The 20,315-nt window shown below is 35.2% G+C and overlaps 1 protein-coding gene across 2 annotated transcripts in view; it reads left to right on the top strand.

Moving 5' to 3' along the window:
* The window catches only part of LOC129755136 (uncharacterized), an 824,173-nt gene that overhangs the window by 672,107 nt on the left and 131,751 nt on the right, over window positions 1-20,315 (top strand). For both annotated transcript variants that reach the window (XM_055751488.1, XM_055751489.1), the window contains exon 17: window positions 13,819-13,924. In XM_055751488.1, coding sequence (XP_055607463.1) covers window positions 13,819-13,924 — 106 coding nt within the window. The remainder of the gene's footprint in view (window positions 1-13,818; window positions 13,925-20,315) is intronic.

Raw genomic sequence — 20,315 nt, 5'->3', positions numbered from 1 at the left:
ACTGGTGCATAACAGTTTGGAATAGATACCGTCAACTGGGGCAACATGCAACAATTTTCAACTTCAATGGCTTCTAAAATCTTAATGCTTACAGATAATCATACCTCTTGTCCATCAAAAGTTTTAAGGTAGATGGGTCACCAAACTGACGTAGTCAGAAAAATTATTGGTTTCACCAGTTATTTTTAAATTTACAAAAACATGCGATTTTCACCCTACTAAGAAAAAGGGGTAAGTTGCAACAAACTCTGTAATTTATGAAAAATCAAATGAAAACGATTGAAAATTCATAGTTTTTGATACATTAGTGATGTCATAACACATAAAGCACCAATTGCAGTAAATTTTGGTTTTGTTCGAATTAAATTTTAATTTTTTCTGACAAAAATGTTTTTAAGAAAAAAGTGTTAATCTTCTGCATATATTTAGGGGTAAAAAATACTACAAAATATTCTATTAGCTCAAATCATAATAATAAATCAAGGAATGGATGAAATTTTAATGTTAACTAATGCATTATGCAAAACAATTATATCCCAGCATATGGAAACGTGATTTATGAGAATTTGCTCCGATTTGCATTTTGTTGCATTTTACCCCAGACGGGTAACTGAATTATAAAAATATTTATTTTAAAAAAATTGAGTGATTGTTCGAAAAATATTTCCACATGATCAATGTTGATATAGGATGAGGAAACCAGTATAAAGTTTGTAGGTGATATTATCAAGCCAATCCGTCATACTGGGTAAAGTTTTTTACGGTATCGAAAAATGTTAAAAATTGTACATTCATTGTTCGATTTTTCAAATTTTATATGAAAATCAAAAACTTAAAAAAACTATCTAAGGATTCAAGAAACTATGTCATCATCATTTTGTAATCATTAAAAGATAACTTTATCTCATTACATTAAATTAAAAATTGAATCTGTGTGGTGTTATACAAATGTTGCATTCAACCCCGCTGTTGCATGATGCCCCGTTTGACGGTACCTATCTCTAAATCCAAATGGTATTCGTGATAAAATAGCCTTTTTCGGTAACCCTGTTTAAAAACTCATAAATTGCTTTTTCGACCATACTCCATAGAAAAATTTGGTTTCCAATCTCAGTTTTAGATGAGTAGTTTTTTTACAAGAACCAATTTTTATTTAAAAAGCTATAAAACCTTAGAGGAAATTAAAAAAATATTACTCGCTTGTTAATCGGGACTTTTGAAGCGGGCAAGTAGGCGTAATCTAACGTTTTTAAGGGTTGATACCAGATGCTCTATAAAACTGGATATTTTTTCTGGAACTCCGACAACTACGCCTGTAATGCGACTGCCAATTCGAAAGTGTTGCTATCGTTTGTTAATGATGATCAGCCCACCTTTGTTAATCGGATTTTTTCGATAATCGGGCACACCACTTGATCCCATCAGTGATCGACTAGCGAGCGAGTACTGTGATTAATTTCTGGGGTGACTTGATTTCTTAGCTTAAGCTTGCAAGATTATCGTTGAACGCAAAAAATAAAACATTATAGCGATTTCCAGTTTATCGTTTGGTTTTGCATAGAGATGTACCGAATAGTGGTATTTGGCGAACGGCCGAATACCGAATATTGACCTTTTCAACTATTCGGCCAAACGAATATTCGGCCGAATATTCGGTCGAATATTCGGTTGAATATTCTGTTGAGTTTTCAATAGAAATACTTCTATTTCTACCGCTATTTCTAATAGAAATCTTCTATTTCTGCCATCCTAATGTTCCTTATGTTTCAAGTCGATTATTTCCAACCAGATGTATGATATCTTTCATTTTCAAAATATCACCATTAGCTCACCATCAGACATCAGATGTCATGTAGCTTCTTGGACGTTAATCACAAAAGAGATGGGATTCCTGTGAAATCTGGGACAAAACATGCCAAAACAGGTGTTAAGCTATTTGAAATAGCTTTTTTTTATATCACAATAAATGATTGTCTAATTTTTGCTACATGTTATCAAAATAGTTGACAAAAAGAACGATGATCTCTAACCTTAAGCATACAATACTTTCTTCAACACTTATCTAGACTTCGGGGTCTGAACGATTTCTTGAAAAACTTGTAAAAAATAGGGCAAATCTGAACAGAAACAAGGCATTATTCTCAAACATATAAGAGGAAAAAGAAATAAAATTATTTGAAATTTAAAGTTTTCATCAAATTACAACAGCAGTGTTCAAATTTTAACAAACGAATTTACTCTAATTATTTTTTCAGAGAGACATTTGATTTTTTTTTTAATTTGATTTAGCAAAAAAAATGAATAAACCCAGATAAAACCCGAAATGTTTAAAAAAAACTGTGTTGCCATCCCGGTCAGATTCATTCTTTATTTGGTTTATGGGCAAGCCTGGATGTATACAGAAAATATGGAATAAACGATAATCAAAATATAAAGCTAGTGAAAAATACACGGATACATCTAAAATGTTTTACTGAAACCATAAGGTTTTGATGATTTTGAAAGTTTTTCAACATATCTTTTGGATATTTTATAAATTACCCAACATTAGTTTAAAAATTTGAGAAGTCTGTTTTGAATATATTTGAAAAAATAAATATTCGGCCTATTCGGCCGAATACCTAGCTCAACTATTCGGTGAGCCGAATATTCGGCTTAACGGTTTTTTGGCGGTATTCGGCGCCGAATATTCGGCCGACCGAATATTCGGTACATCTCTAGTTTTGCAGGTATGTTATATGAATAAATCTGGCAAAAACTAGGCCTTTTTCTTATACTTTTGACTAACCGGGACGGATCGCAGCTTTCCCCAATTTTACCATTGAATATTCGGACAGACCGTGATAAAACCGGGCAATCTGGCAAGGTTACTTTAGCTTTATCTGGAAACTAGAATTTCTAACAATGATAAATGTTCTAGAAAGAAGTTTTAAAAGGAGTCAAACAACTATTCTTTTTGCAAATAAATTTTAATAAATTTGTTTTGTGAGCTCTTCACTTTGTTTGATAAAATTTCACAAAATGTGACTTGAAGATCTTTTATCCTTAACTAAAAATATTTCTCACATGAGAAAATTAATACAAAAATATTCATTTCAATATGTTAATCATGAGATTGTAACATGAACTTTTAAAAGCCATATTTCCGAAGCAATGGTAAACTCTTAACTTTCTTCCAGAAAAAGTTTTATCAGATTTTCATTATGGAGTCGATCTTTAGAGATAAAAAAAGCTATTTTTCTTCTGAGTTGATCATGATCATTGCTGAGTATGAGATTACTAATATTTGTCCAACAACTAATATAAATCCAGTAACTGTCCGGTGAAAATAGCTTAAAAATTGATTTCCACATCAAATTTAAAAATAGCGCCTTCAAGTATGCAATTAATACAGAGTTGAGACAAACTTTTAGAATTCTCTTCTTCTGATGCCTACTTCTGAAATGAGAACTAACATGACCATTTTTTTTAAAAGGGTAATGGCCCCTGAATAAAGGATCAAGTGTCTCGTAACTATAAAAATATCACTATTTATTATATCCCACGAAAATTCTCCTACTACTTCATCGATAGAATCAAGTATCTATCGTTTTTAATTTTGGAGCAAAGAAATTTGAATTTCATGCTTCCTTTGGAACAGTCCATTCAAAGGCATATCGTTTCATTTGGTCTCTGAATCTCTAACCAGTTATAGAGAAAAAGTTGCTGGGTGGCAGATATACATACATATGTACATACATGCATACATACAAAGAAACTTGAAGTTACATGCTGCCAGAAAAAGCAAAAGACGGCGAGTTGCTAAATTTTTCCGAAAAGATATGGTGGAAACAAAAAAAATGGGATCAAGTGTCCCCATTTTCTTCAATTGTTATCCATTAAATTTGGTAAACGTGGACAGTTTCCGGAATATTTTGGTCAGACTTTTGTGTTACTTCGGTCTGTCAGCCTCAGTTTGGTTTATCACGTTCGTCGCCACGGCACCCATATTCGGGTGACGGGTGTATTTCCTGGGGGCCCCGTCACATCAAAAAGCGTGTGACGCTCTCTTACTTAAGTTTACCGCTCAGCTTCGCCACACGTTTCAAATTTTGGGAGTTCGCCGTCTTTGCTTTCTCTCTCTGAAAATTTCTTTGGGCCCGGCTAGTAAAACTACCAAAATGAGCGTGGCGATGAACGTGTTAAATGGTGCATTTTACAAACTCGAAGATTTTGTATATTGATAATTCTGTTCAACCGCACCGTATGGACTAAATATGGACAGTTGGGTGGCATCCTAGATATGCCTCCGGCAAAATATAATATTATGAGAGCCAAGCACGTAACATCAGCGATAGCAATCGCTAGAATAACTAAGCTCTCAAGTATCTAGAGCTCGACAATGGTAGATAAAAATTAATTCCCGAAAAATGTGTAAATAAATAAATAAAAATTAAGCTCGAGATGAACCCCGTAAATGGGCCGTCCGGGATTTCACATTGACAGATCGTAACAGGGGAATTGGCGTTCCTATTTCCGTAAGGGAGTGGGACGAGACCGAGTTGAAGTGGTGCCCAACCCAAGTATTACAAAAAGTTTCAATAAGGGCAGAGGGTATTCGATCGCCTAAATTGGTAAAGCGGTTTCGACAGCCTATATGGGCAATAAGTTTTTGTTTTGATTATTTGATAAATTTGAAAGTTCAACGCCCATATGGGCAATAAGTGTATTTTTAATATTTGAGAAATTGAAGGATCCGTCAGCCCATATGACCAATAAGTGTGTTTTCATAATTTGATAAATTTGAGGATGTCGGCAGCCCAGTTGGGCAATCAGTTTGAATTTTTGAGATTAAAATTCAACAAACTAAAATCGAGAGGAAGCCGGATTTCAGCTCATGCGATCTGATAGTTAGCCCATGGCAACCAGAAATATATAATAGCCGGGTTTCATACCATGGCATAGGAATTAATAAGATAATAAAAAAACGAATTAGAAATGAAACATTGAAAAAGGGAAGAATGAGGCATCCTTGATATTACTCCGGCGAAGTATAAGATTATGAGAGACAAGCTCGTAACATCAGCGATAGCAATCGCTAGAATAACTGAGCTCTCAAGAATCTAGAGCTATTGGGGATCTATGGAAATAAGGCCAGTTCTCGAATTGAGAAGAATGTCAGTTTGCTGTTAAACACCTTGAAAAAAAAAACCCTGTTCTCGAAAGAAAAAAAAAATCACCACATTATTTTGTGAATAACTTTTGGCTGAATAAAATTTTGATTTCAAAGTGGTCGATGTACTCCTTTGAGCTCAGTCACAGTGTTGCGAGAATGCCGGACGACTGTCCTGAAACAGGTGTTTAATACGAATCCGGTTTGGAAAGAGACAAACAACGAGCGAGGTTTTTAGACCAAGAGGAGCGTGATCTGGTGAATGTGGGATGTCCGAGAAATTCGAGATCGGATGCCATGGACCGAGTGAAGAGAATTATATAATTTAAGAATTATATTCGTCAAGTTATGTCGTAAAACGAAATACCACGAAAATTGCTGAGACTCACGATTTTTCCGGTTGATGATCGGTCCGATCCAGCAGCAACCGCCGTCGTAGAACCATAACAGTTTGCTTTGGTTCTGTTCTCTTTGCGCCTATTCGCAATTGATGACGGCTGAGAACAATAGGTTGATGATAATGTACACAGTACAAATGTCATCATCGTACACGCAACCCAATGCTAACTCATATTGTGGTTAGCAGTTACACTAAAGTGTTGCCAGATATTCTGGGTAAGAGTATCAAAGTACTCATTGAGAAATGAGTACTTTCCCGGTTAGGGAATATGAAAGGTGGAGAGTGCGACAATAGCAATCGCTAATGAATTGTGTAGTTATGTAATGACTTGACTGACGAAACATGAATAAAGATAACTCTATTCCACCACCGAAAGCTGCGTTTTCAACAAAAAATAAATTAAATAAATCAGCCACAGTATTTGAAAACCCCGAATACAAGTACTTCATTAGCAACTTGTTAGAATCCTCAGAGGGTTAACGACTGAAGAAAGTTAATCATTTCCCTCCCTTAAATTATCCATGTTAGGTAGCTCTGAATTATTTGCAAATAGTTTTAATAGAAATATCAAAATAAGTATTGAATGGCTTCTTATTACTGTATCATAGTTTTCACGTTTCGATTTGGCTATCGTATTCATTTTTTATTTGGCTTGACGTCGTTTTAACTTGTAGATATGGAATCCGACCTGTTTCTTTGTCTTTTGGGTTTACCAGAAAAAAAACTACCTCCAACTCGGTCAAAGTAAGCGATCAAAAAACTTAGTGATGAAAAATTACATGCGCATATTAAAAATTTAAAAAAGTTCAGTGAAATAATAATCAATTTAAATTTCTGTTGTTCTCCTAATAAGTGCAACAATTTTTACCGAGCGATCTTTCTGTTCTACTAATTTGTACAATTGCTGCTTCTTTTTCAATATTCTTGATTAAAGAAGTCTTTAAGTTGAAGCATACATCCAGGGGTTAAGACAAAACAAAAAAAAAAATCATTTTTTTATGATTCCTGTAAAAATTCTGCTAGACAACAGTATTAACAAGATTTATGATTGAATATACTAAATCATGGATGATAAAACATATTAGAAGACAGCATTCATTGATCAGTTTTACATTCACCTTCAATATTTTGTCGACCTGTGCAACTTTCAAAGCACCTAAAAATATAAAAAAAATAATTGACTGTATAAACTGCTAAACTCCTATTGAAAAATTAAAAACAAAAAATTGGCAACTTTCAACTCATTGAATTCTTCTCATAAATATAGGGTAAAACTGTACAAAAAGCACCAGCAGGGTAAGATGGCCGATGCCATTATTTCTCAAATATACACTAACCAACGGCTTCAAATGATGTTTTTCTTCATTTATGTTGTAGCAAACAAGCTTTTTCATCATTCAAAAGATGAAAAGTTCACAAAAACTACTTCAGTTCTTAGAAACAGATGAATTAATGGAATCAGCGTGAAACTTGTTATTTTTCATAAGTAACATATAAGGTTTTATGATAAAACAGCCTGCGCAATCTTATAAAACTACAGCTTATCGTTTATTCACTCATGTGCACTTTCGGAAGACTATAAAATTTTTGTTGTATTTTATTAACTTCCTACAAAATTTTATCAAAAATCGTTCATATGAAAATTGGGGCAGAATGTCCACAAGACCACATGTTTACGCTCAAATTTTGAATGCTGTTAACTTTTGAGAAAACCCGAATATCAAAACAAAATGCCATTTTTTTTATTTGCTGACTCCCAAATTACGATAACAATGCATAATTATAACAAATTTCGTCCTTGTTCAAGTTTAAAAGGTGCACCAATATTCGACTCGAAAAAAATTATCGGCCGCCATGTTTGCTACGATATCACCATATCAGTCAAAAAAATTGAATTTCGTTGCCTACTTGAAGGCGTTTTATATATAAGGACTAGCAGACCCGGTAAACTTCGTCTTACCATGTTCAATTTGGCGTCCATTTTCTATTTTTCCTAGTTTTCTTTACATTTCCCTTCTTTCCCTTTACTTGAATCGTCCCGCTCAATTCTATCAAAATTAAACCAAAGAATTTAATCGAATCGTTTTGTTATATTGTTTTTAATATCGGGACAATTTTTGGAGTATTTTCCGAATATTTTGCCTAACGCAGCGCTTTCAGCTCCCAATAAGCTTTGGATGGTGTATTTTTTAGAGCTGTAGAAATGAAACACTTAAGAAAAGATTTTTTTGTAACCATTTTCAAACAGCTTATTATTCACCATCCTCATGCTTCGAAGCAGTTTGAATTAAAATCCATATTTCCACTAAATCATTTCCAAAAAGTTTCGCCTGATACTTAAGTTATAGACTTTACACATTTCAACTTAATGTGTTCCCAACAGCACTTGTCATGGCATTCAATCTGGTGATTTTGTGTATTGCTAATTCCTTTTTTTTATTCAAGCAAAAAATGCAATTAATTTGCATTTAGAACTTTAACCAAATGAATCAAAGAAACGATTAGTTTTGAAAAGAGGAAAATATATGTTTAGATATATTCACCCATTATATTAAAGATTTTAATGCAAGCAGTTCTGATTTCTAAATTTCCTGAACATTGTTGGTGGTGATCTGCGATTTCATTTAGGATTACGTTGTATTTTTAAGATTTAATAACATTTAATTGATAAGCAGATTTTTTTTAAAATTTAATAGATTGAAAATAAATAATCTGTTCAGGCTACGATGGTTTCATGAGTTCATTTTATTTCCTGGAAATTATCATATAAACAAAACCTTAATAAAAATTATGTGTTTTTTTTTACTTTAAATCTTAATTTTCAAAAATGAAACACCACTCAAATCCTAACGAATATCACCACAGTTCAACTTTCATATGCTCTGGAAAAAGTAATATTTTCAAAAAAAATATTAGTTATGTTGACAAAAAGTGTAGACTTTTTGTAGTCCGTATTTGACGTGACTCAACTAGAAAATTTATTCTTTTGTTAATTTACAATGTTGTTTACAAATATGAGACCAGATTACTTACAAATAAGTCTTCTACTTCGATCAAAACTAGTTTGCCGAAGATCCTACAATCAGTTCCGGATTCGGATTCCTGTTAAGTTACGATAAAGTTACTTTCTGGTGTTTTTATAACAAAGATGGTTACTTACGATCTGATGGAGAATATAAAGCAAGATATTTCGCAAATGCAATATTTATCCGGGAACGACAATTCACGGCAGTGAATTCGACCTAATCGGAACACATTTCTTCAATTAGCAAATCGTATTTGATATTTGGAGAATATTATCATAACTTACGTTTAATCAACCTACTGATCGGAATCTTGCTAGAATAGCATCAAACTCAGCTAAGAAAATGCTGCACTTCGGCACGAGAGAATACAATTTTCAAGCAGAACTAGAATTTTCACCAACCAATCTATCAAACACGTTTTTCAATTTTTTCCGACTTTCCTACTATTTCTTTTCTTCTTTCTCTTCTTACCTGTCTAACTATCAAACTGTCAAACTAATCTGTCACAAAATGGGTTTGATGTTCCCCCTAATTTCACCCTCTCAGGGCCGTAGCAACAAAAAGAAATATCGAAGTATATAGGGGAGAATGAGGATACTTGATCCCTGGGGATACTTGATTCCTTAGCTATATCTCGAAACTGGAATGTCTTACAAAGACTAAATGTTCTAGAAAAATGTGCCAAAATGAGCAAAATAACAATGCTTGTAGTTTAAAATTTTTTAGCAAAATAATTGTTTGAGTAATTTAACTTTGTTTAAAAAATTTCACAAAATGTAACTTGAAGATCTTTTTTCATCACTTTAAAATGTTCCTTACATGGTAAAATTATGAAAAAAATATTTGTTCCAATGTATCAATCGTTCGGGCGTAAAATGAACTTCATAATGCCATATTTTCAAAACAATGGAAAACTTTCAACTTTTTTTCAGAAAAAGTTTTCTAAAATGTTGATTATGGGTACAATTGATCCCCTAGAGTTGGGTACAATTGATCCCCCTTCCAAACGGCATATTCTTCTTCTGAATTGATCGTTATGATTGCTTATTACGAAATTACTAATATTTATCCAAAAACTAATATTTATCAAACAATTGTCTGAAGTAAAGAGCAAAAGTAATTAATTTTCTCTTAATTATAAGAGAATGCGCCTTTAAGTATGCAATGTAATTAGCGTTGAGACAAAGTTATAAAATTTTCTTTTTATGTCTGCTATAAATTTTGAAATAAGAACAAACATGACCAAAATAGTCAATTAACATTCTATCTTGGGGTTTTGATTTTTATACAAGGATTAGGGCTTCCTGAATAAAAGATCAAGTCTCCTTCAATAGGGGATCAATTCTCCCCTAACTTCAGAAAAATCGCAATATTTTTACTTTCACGAAAATGCTTCTAGTTCATCAACGGGTTCAATTATCGTTCTAATTTTTGGAGCATAGAATCTTGAAGTTACAAGCTGTCAGAAAATGTGAAAGACGGCAAGTTGCTAATTTTTTCCAAAAAGATATGGTGAAAACAAGAAAAGGGGATCAAGTATCCCCACTCTCCCCTACATATTTGTCCAATTTATTGGGGCAAGTGAAAACACATAGGTCTTTTTAGATGCGTCAGTGAAAAGACTTTAAAATTAATTTAATACTTGTTCTTGTTTGTCTGTTTTATCGACTTTCATTGCTATATCCTAAGTTTTTCTCCGGAATAAATTAATGCTTGGTACTTCAATTTCACTGAATGCTGTTCAACCAAAAGACCTTGATTTACAAAGACCTTTATAATAATTTTGAATATCAGCTTCAGATTCAACACTCGGGATATCCTTTCTGGCCATTTTGAAGATAAAATTCTTAAATCGTAGATGTTTCATAGCTAAATTGCGCGTTTTCACGTATTCCACCTTAGAAATTACAGGAATTAATATTATTTTTATTACTATCAGGTCATATTAAAAGTTCATCATAAAAATCTGCTGCCCCTGGAATATCAATCACAAAAAAACTTTTCAACAAAAAAGTGAATCAAAAGTCTCTTCTATATAGCCAAAATATGTAAAACAAAAACACACTTTTCATGTTAATTTTGTACTTGAATTGTGTGTAAAAAAACAGTAAACGTGTACACAGTTTTGGCGAATGATTTTTAAAAAAAGTTAACTTTATTAATTAGAAATTCTTCCGGAAAATGCATATCTTCACTTTTTGTTATTAAAAAGTAGATTATTTTATTGATAACTTCAATTTACGTTTGCAAAAAATCAAAAAGTTCATTCGGTCTTTTAAAACTTCAATTCTATTTAATCTATTTCAAAGAACAGACTCTTGTTGAGAGGACGAATGGCCAAGTTGGTTAAAATCCTCTATAATTAAACAAATAAGAAGAGAATAAACTCTTGTTCAGTTAATGTGTCTAGCATTCTAGGCGTATTGGATTATACGAAATTGAATATAAAGCTTCCCAATTTCTTATTTTCAAACGTCCTCAAAGTGTCATAACATTATTTCATATTTACATATCTTTACCAAGTTCATAATTTTTGGCAACAATTTACTACTTAAATTAACACGAATTAAAAATGGTTTTGATATTTGAAATCGTTTATATAGTTTTGATTCGATCGATAAAATATCAATCCGTGTCACATCTAGGCGTCATTTATTACCATGTGCTGTGTACAAATAAAATAAGCAAGAAAAAAAACACATTTAGGTTGCATATCGCCCACACGTGCATAAGAAATATAGGTACTTGGTTGAGAAATAGGCGCCTAATTTTTAAATTTTTCCAGCGATCAATGAACAGTATGCTTTGGTTACTATTATCTTGTAACGACGATTGCTAGCGACGCCTCGCCCATGCAGACGAAAAACAAACCCCTCGAAGAAAAGAAATTCTCTAAAAATGGATGCCCGACTTTTCAATTTCAGATTTTGGCAAAACAAATATTATATGTTTTATTCGATCAGCAAAATGTCAACCTGAGTCTAACATCTTGGCGTCATTCATAACCATGTGCTGTAGAAATGAGCTAGGAATCAAGAACAAAAAAATTACACCAAAGCTTCATATCGCCACCACTTGCATTGAAAATATGCTTGGTTGAGAAATACGCGCCAAAATATTCTCATTGATCAGTATGCTATGCCATGGTTACTATTTTCTAACGACGTCAGGTCGCGACGCCTCGACCTTGGAGACGAAAAACAAACCGCCCAAAGGAAAAAATTCTCAAAAAAATGGAAGCCATGACTTTTATTTCATTCAAAAAACTACAAATTTAATTATTACGGACAACTGATGCGACTTTGTGTTGTTTTTATTCGATATAAACCGATTCGCATGGCTAAAAATAATTTCTTTCGAATCGTTTGGGTCATTCCGGAGGAGTAGTACTACAAACACCGTTATAAGAGAATTTTATATAATAGATATTAAAAAGTGTATTTTGAATAGCGAAATTTTCGTAGAGTTTAGCAACACTAAATGACTTTTAGCCAAAGGATGGTTAGTTTACAAAAATACGATGAACATGTAATCAAACATTTGATGTTTCAAAAATTACATTCCGTATAATCGTTGTTCCATTTCTTACCACCCTTCATGTTTGGGGCGTTCTGTCCACTAGTTTTAGCGTTCTACCCCGCGGTTTGTTTTCTGGCTCTTTTAGTTTTTTACAAAAATATAGTCAAAATCGTGTTTTTATCATATTTTTTCTTTTCGATTATACGTAAATCTGATCCCTGAATCGTCGTAAACTTTCAGTTTGGTTCTTAAATGACTGGTATCGCTGTAAATAGCAATAATGCTTAACTGGTGCGTCTTGTACAGTTTTCCCCTACATTTTCTTACTATTTTCCCAAAAGTGCCACCTTTCTTGAACTCCCATAAATAACATCCGCTTAAAGACCGCTTACAAAATTTTGGCTGTAAGAAAGGCAAACAAGCTAGAATGGCTCGGAAACTAAAACGTTTACTGGTTATCGCACCGTAAGCTGTTTTTATCATACAAAAAGCAATAAAATCTATCGTAGCCAATAAATGTTTATCCATACATTTATCAATAAAACTATTTGTTTAAGTTAGTACATACTTTATTTGCAGATATGCAATTGATTATGATTTTTTCTCCGATTAGAGAAGTGCTAACAAATTTGATAATAATTTATTAAAATAGGACACAAGTTCACAAGTGATAAAAAAAACTATTGCTAGGGTACTGTCAACTATTAAACGGATTCAGTGTTGAAACTCAAACTTTCGCATGATCATATAACAATCCAAACCACATGCAAACACGAGTTTATCAAAGTGTAAACATTATCGTTACTCCTTGCAATTACCCCGACTGCTAATGGAACAATGCGGGAACGATTGTGTTGAACATGAAAGTTCATTGGGTAAATTTTCATCCCGGGGATACGGTTTTTTTTTGTTTATAGGTATCCAACTGGTCGTCCCTTTCTCTGTTTGGGTTCCGAGTTCATCGTGTGAGTAATGGGTTAATGGGAGTTGTTTACGCAGTTACTAGCGCCATAATGTAAACACACTCACACACAGACACGCAAACGTCCATGAATCGGGAAAAGCCACTCCGAATATGATATCATTACCCGAAGCCATACGGAGCTAATGAGTCTACCGGAAAGCGCCATCGCACAAATAAAACTGCCCCAGTTTGCTGAAAGCAATGACCGATTCATTCAGCAAGGCAGCCGCATTAATGGGAAAAATTGCTGTAGCATTGGCTTTTTGGGCTTCAACAGAGGTCTTAAAGAGGGAAAATAAGATATCGCACATAATTGGTCGATTATGGCACTGTTATGTTAGTAAAGCAGCAGAAAAAAGATCGAAGAAAAGGAAATCGGAAGAAGATATATTAAAAGGAAAGAATGGAAGTTACAGAAACGAATGAAGAAGGAATTAGGAAACACGAAAAAGTATGAATGAAAAAGGGAAAAGGTCAAGGATGGATAAAGGAAGGGTCAAAAATCGATTCGGAGGTAAAGCTTCCGTATCGACGATATTTATTTTATTTTTATCGTCAATGCCATGATAACCCCGAGCGATTTCACTGATTTCAATTCATTACGATTGTCGTATTGGGAAACATGAAATTCATCTAGCCGAATGGGCTCTGATTTCTCAACCATTTCCATTAGCATCATGGAACGCCAAAACAAAATATTCTATTAACATTTCCTCGCCATTTACTCTTTCTATTTTTTTTTTGTTTTTTTTTACAGGCTGTTCCTGCAATCACCAGCTAATCCCGATTTATTGTACATAATATTTTTCTGCCATACTCAGCTAACTGTCACGCTGCTGCTGGGGCTGATTTTTGGCAGCAAGGTAAGTGTATCCGGAAGCCGGGGGCAGGCAGATTGGCCCTCTTTCCATTTCCGGCTTTCATTTCCACCTGTTTCCTCCGACACTCGGACCGGCTATGACATAAATCCGCACGAAATGGTGCCCATTATTAGTATGGTGGTGGTGCTGCTGGTGGTTCGCTAACGCCATCTTGCGGGTGCTTATTTCTGGTTTGTGCTTGCGATTCAATTTTATTTTATGTACCATTCTTGTCCGATTTTTTTCCCTCCACTACTGGTCTGGCAGATAGGACCCGGATGTGGACGGACGACCACCAGAAGTGAATACTTTTGGAAACGGGGAAAACGATTTCTTTTAACCACTTGGGTTTGCACAAGAATGTATTTTTCTTTCGATTGTTTTTTTTTCGTTTCTAGTGGTATACCGGAGATGTCTTGTTTCAGATAAATTATTTACCGAAATTGTACATGAGCGAACTCTGAAAGGGATTACCGTTTCTTGTTTCTTTAGTTGAAACTTTTAAAACAATTTTTCTTTGGAAACCGTTTTCAGTGGATTAAAAACTAACAGTTTTTTCTGGTTCGGAACTGTACAGAAGAACAATTAGAGCAAGATTCAACTGTGGTGTTTGCAAGCGGAAGAATCAAACATTAAGTTGGATTTCAAGCCTAGACAATTGAAGATACGTTTTTTTTTTACACTTGAACACTTGAATGTCCAAGTTAAGAAAAGTAGGTCCTTAAAATCCAAACAGCTATAGTTTTGCTAATTTTTAAGCGATTTTGTGCCAACGTAAGAACTTCATTTCACAATTAACACACGACGAATTACAGGACATGACACTTAAAACCGAGAAACTGTTAATGAATAAAAATGGCCTATGTCGCCGTTTTTCATGTTCATCAAATGGAAAAGGAACTGGATTAGGTATGAAAATGTGGCTAAAAGAAAGCCATCTAAAGTTTCCCTTTAATTCTTATTTGAAAAGGGGAATTCAAGGGAATCTTTTGATTGCTTGATGACCAAAAAAAAAGGCCATCACTTTGAGCGAAATGTTGGCAACCCTGACCCAGTTATTTCTTCGTGTGATCAGTCGGACATCGTCTTGAAGATATGCAACATGGGGCCCGAAACCGGTCAACAATAAAGGTAATTTTGTATCCTTTTTCCGTTTGTAAGAACGTTAAGAGTCTGGTCCTGTAATACGTCGTGTTTTAATTGTGAAGCTATAACTTAGCCAACCAAATTCATCTTGTTGAACAAATTGAAGTATAGAACTTCAGCTTGTTGAACTTATTTTTATATCGTCGAAGAACTCAGAGAGCCTCATGCTTATTGTTGGAACCCGAAGACAGCCATAAAACATATGCTACCATTAAATTTTACTAACGTCATTGGAACTCCTGAACTTACATTAGTTTGAATATATCCGAAGGTTGCCAGATTGCCCGAATATTCAATACAATATTTGAGAGCCGTTCGGCTCGTCCCGGGTGGAAAATTAAACAAAAAAAAAACAAATTGTGTTGTAAAAATTTTTGATTCGTGCGTCCAAAACAAAATGTTTTACAAAAATAATCATAAATGGTTTTTTTAAGTCTCAAATACGATATAAAATCTGTCAATTAATTTGAATGAAAAAAAAATCATTTTTTTTCTTCATTTTTGTTGAATGATTTTTAGGTTTTGACTAAATTTGCCTGGATATTTCCTGGATTTTTGACCGTCAATTTTGAAAACAAATGCCCGTATTTTGCCAGGTTTTTATATAAAATTGCCGGGATTTGTCCGGCCCACAGTGGTCCTATTTCCATAAAACCTGACAGAAAGTATATTTTTACCACTTTAGTCTCTGAAACTAACTTAAAATGTTGAACTATCATTATTTCACTTAAAATAACTAATTATTTCATTCGTGTTTCATCAATCGCTGTAGACGGTCGTTTTTCTGAGCTAGAGTTTCGCGACACCGTTAGAAGTGATAGTAGTGCAGTTTTACCCGCTATTTCCGGATTTTATTACCGTTAGGGCAGTTACGGATCCTTAAATCCATCCAAGAACAAACAATCAACTTTGGAGTGATTTAATTTTCCCAATCGGAGTGCATTGCAGTGCTATAAGAGCTCGACATCATTGGGGCTCCATTTTGGTTGCACAGCTGCCATTATCATCACAAAAGGCTTATCCCAGGCAGTACAATCTACCGAGACAACCGATTGTTGCTGTTGTGTGGTGATAACAATAGCCACGACCATCATCGAAAACACGTTGGACTCATCATTATCAGGGTCGAATTGCGGCAGCCATCTTCCACCAAAGAAGAGGGAACCACCTGGTTGGAGAGAATATCGAACACTGAAGAAAAAAATTGTGTTCAAACTTTAAAAAAAAAAAGTAAGTCCTTTTTTCCACTGTTTCTTCTTCTATTATTTCTCTTTGTATTGTAAATTTTGATAATTGATTATTTTGCTCATATTTTAAAAAACAGAAGACACTTCCCTCTGACTGTGAAGATTTGTAGACCAGATTATTCACAGCGTAGCAACTGTCAAATTTAAGTGCAATTAAATTACAGTGAACAAGATGGATAGTTCATGCCTGTATTATACAAATCAAGGTGAACCTCCCTCCGTTGAACACTAATTGTTCATTTTTTTTAGACAGTGTGAGTGATGCAAGCATGGCTGCCTCTCGGCCATATTGTGATTCATAAAAAACATGGTTGCTTGAGGCAGTGATTCCAGTAAAATAATATCAATAAAATTGATTGCAGTTCTATAAAACAATTACTGGATTTCATATTCAAATCTTATATTTAAAATTTTGAATTCAAAACTTTTTATTTTGAAACCATATAATAATATTTAAATTTCTACTTTGAGATTTTCAATTTAAAGTACCTACTATTTTCATTTTAATTTTCTAGTTTCTTTTTAAAATATTCAATTACTTAAAAATTTTAAATATTGTTTTTTTTATTTAATTTTTCAAATCATCAAGCGACCTAAGTGACGAAAGAATAACATCATCGATCGTCCATTTTGCTTGCCAGTCATGTTAGTTGCAGACACTACGGATAGCCTAATTATTTGTAAGTTGTACTCGTTAGTTTTTACTGAAAAATGTTATTAATTTTAATTATTATTTCATTCCAGCGCCGTTTTTCAACAAAACCAGAGTGGGCAAGTTTTTGTGGTACGTGAAAAAGCTGGAAAAAGTGACCTCGTATTAATCAAAATGGCTGACATTCTGGATCCCGTCTCCGGCAAAACCAACGCGGTTGCAAAGACTGTGATTTCAGCTACTCAACAACAAATGGACATTCAAATTATGTATCACGACAGGATCCAGTGGAGCGCTTTTTTTTTGCCCCAAGAAACTCCAACAGTACAGGAAGACCAGAAACTAGAACCGGCTGGCCAAGTAGGAATACTTTTTGCAAGTTGCTCGCGATTGTTGGCTTCTGATGACCAGGAATAACCTAACCTCGGTAGGAATCAAAAGTGTTTAATAAATTGTGTTGAAATGTTTTGTTTATAATTGAATGAAAAATAAATAAAATTTGAATCTGAATAGTCTTCAATTTCATTCATTGAAATTTCTTTCTGTATTTCTCATATATTTTTTTCACCTCTCACGCATACATACAAACATTCTTTTCAATGCACTCACACATACGTAAGTACGTACCAAACCCACTAATACAACCCAACCATGACAGATGTCAACGAGATCTGTCATTCTGAAACTATAAAATTCATTTCTAGTCATTAAAGTTCATTAGGTTGGGCCATTTTCCACTAGAAAACATTGGGACGGCCACTAGACGGATGCTAGGATCCTAGTAATCTTTCTAGTGGTCCTACTCATCTTTTCCGTCACTGGGTTGTGTCTCCGCTATAAAATATGAGCGAAGGCGGGGGGTTAAACCCGCCAACTGGGGATGATAGGAGTATCACCTACGAGAATGTGGAGCATCTGAAGGATTCAGCTGCTGCTGGTCCTTCAGATGCTCCTCATTCTCGAATGGATGACGATTCGGAATCATCCTCAGTTGGAAGTAGAGCAACCCGTCTCCTAGCCTACACGGAGAGCTTAGTTTTCACTGGTCCATGGGTGGTTTTTATCCGGCCCAAAAAAAAACGGAAAGCAGTTGAATGTGGTGCAGATCACCAAAGATCTGGCGAGGTGGACCTCCGTGACCAGTATAACTAAGGTGCGACCAAACAAGTTGCGCGTGTTAGTGGCCAACCGGAAAGCTGCCAATGAAATTGCGGTTAGCAATTTCAAAAACTTAGAATACCATGTTTACATTCCGTCTCGAGACGTAGAGATCGAGGGTGTAATCACGGAAACGAGTCTGAAGGAAGAGTACGTGAAATCCAACGGCGTTGGCAAGTTCAATAGCCTTGATTCGACTTTGGTCGAAATCTTGGATTGCCGTCAACTCAGAACTGCCAACGTCGTAAATGGAGTTAAAGTGTACTCGCCTTCAGATTCATTTCGTGTGACCTTTGAGGGTACCGCCCTCCCTCACTACGTCTTGATTGACGGAATTTTAAGGCTGCCTGTGCGGCTTTTTGTGCCTCGGCCCATGGATTGCAAAAATTGCATTACATTGGGGCACACAGCGTCGCACTGTTGCAATAAGCAACGCTGTCCCCAATGCGGGGAGAATTATGGGGCAGAAGCGTGCTCAGCAATAGAGCAGAAATGTGTCTATTGCGGGGGCTCACCCCATGATATCTCCTCGTGCGAGGCATACAAAAGTCGCTGGGATAGTCAAATGCGCTCTTTAAAGGAACGGTCGAAGCGGTCTTATGCCGCAATTTTAAAGGGCGCGGCGCCTCCGATCCAACCTCAGTCCACTAACATTTTTTCAGTGCTGCTAGTGGACAATGATGATACAGACTCCACTAATCAAGATCACCCAGTAATTTTTGTTGCTAACTCCCGGAAACGAGCAAAACCTGCTCCTTAGACCCCGAGAGTTCAGAAAAAGGTTCCTACATTCAGCTCCCGAATTGACGCCACACAAAAACCGACAACTTCTGGGAAAGAAAAGCTTGTCCCTCCCGGATTCCCCATGAAGTTTGTACCCCAGAATGCACCACAAGTATCGGAGACTTCAAAGATCCCAGAGTCTAATGAAGTTTTGTCAGGCCCATCTGTTCAATCGGGACTGTTCAAGTTGTCTGATATTTTAAATGGAGTTTTCACGTTTTTCAACGCATCAGAATCAATTAGGGGCATTGTAACATCAATGCTACCTGTAGTAAAGACATTTGGAAGCAATTGATGCAAAATTGGCCCCTTCTTTCAGTGTTTATATCTCTCGATGGCTAATTTAAGACGAGAGGTCGGGGATATCACTGTGTTACAGTGGAACTGTCGTAGTTTAATCCCTAAATTGGATCCGTTCAAATTTTTTCTTCATGAAACTAGTTACGATATTTTTGCCCTTTCTGAAACATGGCTTTCTTCTCAATCAAACATCTCATTCCGCGATTTTATCATTATCCGATTGGATCGCAACGATTCCTATGGAGGGGTGTTTTTGGGGATCAATAAGCGCCACTCCTTTTATAGAATCCACCTCCCTTTATCAGGAGGAATTGAAGTTGTTGCATGTCATACAACTATGAGAGATAAGGAATTATGCGTTGTCAGTTTGTACTGGCCTCAGAGAGTTGCAGTGGATCGAAGTCACCTAGAGGACCTGTGCTCAGTACTTCCTGAGCCAAGGTTGATCCTGGGTGACTTCAGTTCACATGAACCGTCTGGGGAGCACAAATTGACGATAGTCGTTCTACTCTTATTTATGACATTTGTGACAGTTTCAATTTAACAATTTTGAACACGGGTGAAAAAAACACGAGTACCTAAACCTCCTGCAAGACAAAGTGCAATTGACCTCTCACTCTGCTCAAATTCACTATCATTGGATTGCCAGTGGAAGGTAATCCCTGATCCCAATGGTAGTGACCACTTGCCAATCAAAATCACAATCACCAATGGGGCCAGCACTTCATATCAAACAAATATGGCATATGACCTTACAAGACACATCGACTGGAAAAAATATGCGGATACGATTACAACGACCATTAGTTCTATGAATGTTTTACCTCCTTTGGAAGAGTATAACTTTCTAGCTTGTTTGATACATGATAGCGCAGTTTGTGCTCAAACGAAACCCATCCCAGATTCATCAAGGACAAATCAAAAGCATTCAAAGATTTTAGAAAACATGGAACTCTCGATCATTTTGAAACATACCTTTCCCTTGAAAATCAATTCAAAAAATTGATTAAAGGGAAAAAAACTAGCACATTGGCGTACATTTGTGGAGGGTTTATCACGAGAAACGTCCTTGAATACTTTGTGGAAAGTAGCACGAAACATGCGTAAT

This window comes from Uranotaenia lowii, chromosome 3, assembly GCF_029784155.1.
Source record: "Uranotaenia lowii strain MFRU-FL chromosome 3, ASM2978415v1, whole genome shotgun sequence".
Taxonomy (NCBI): domain Eukaryota; kingdom Metazoa; phylum Arthropoda; class Insecta; order Diptera; family Culicidae; genus Uranotaenia; species Uranotaenia lowii.
The sequence above is the reverse complement of the archived record's forward strand: the minus strand, read 5'-3'. Positions and strand labels throughout refer to the sequence as shown.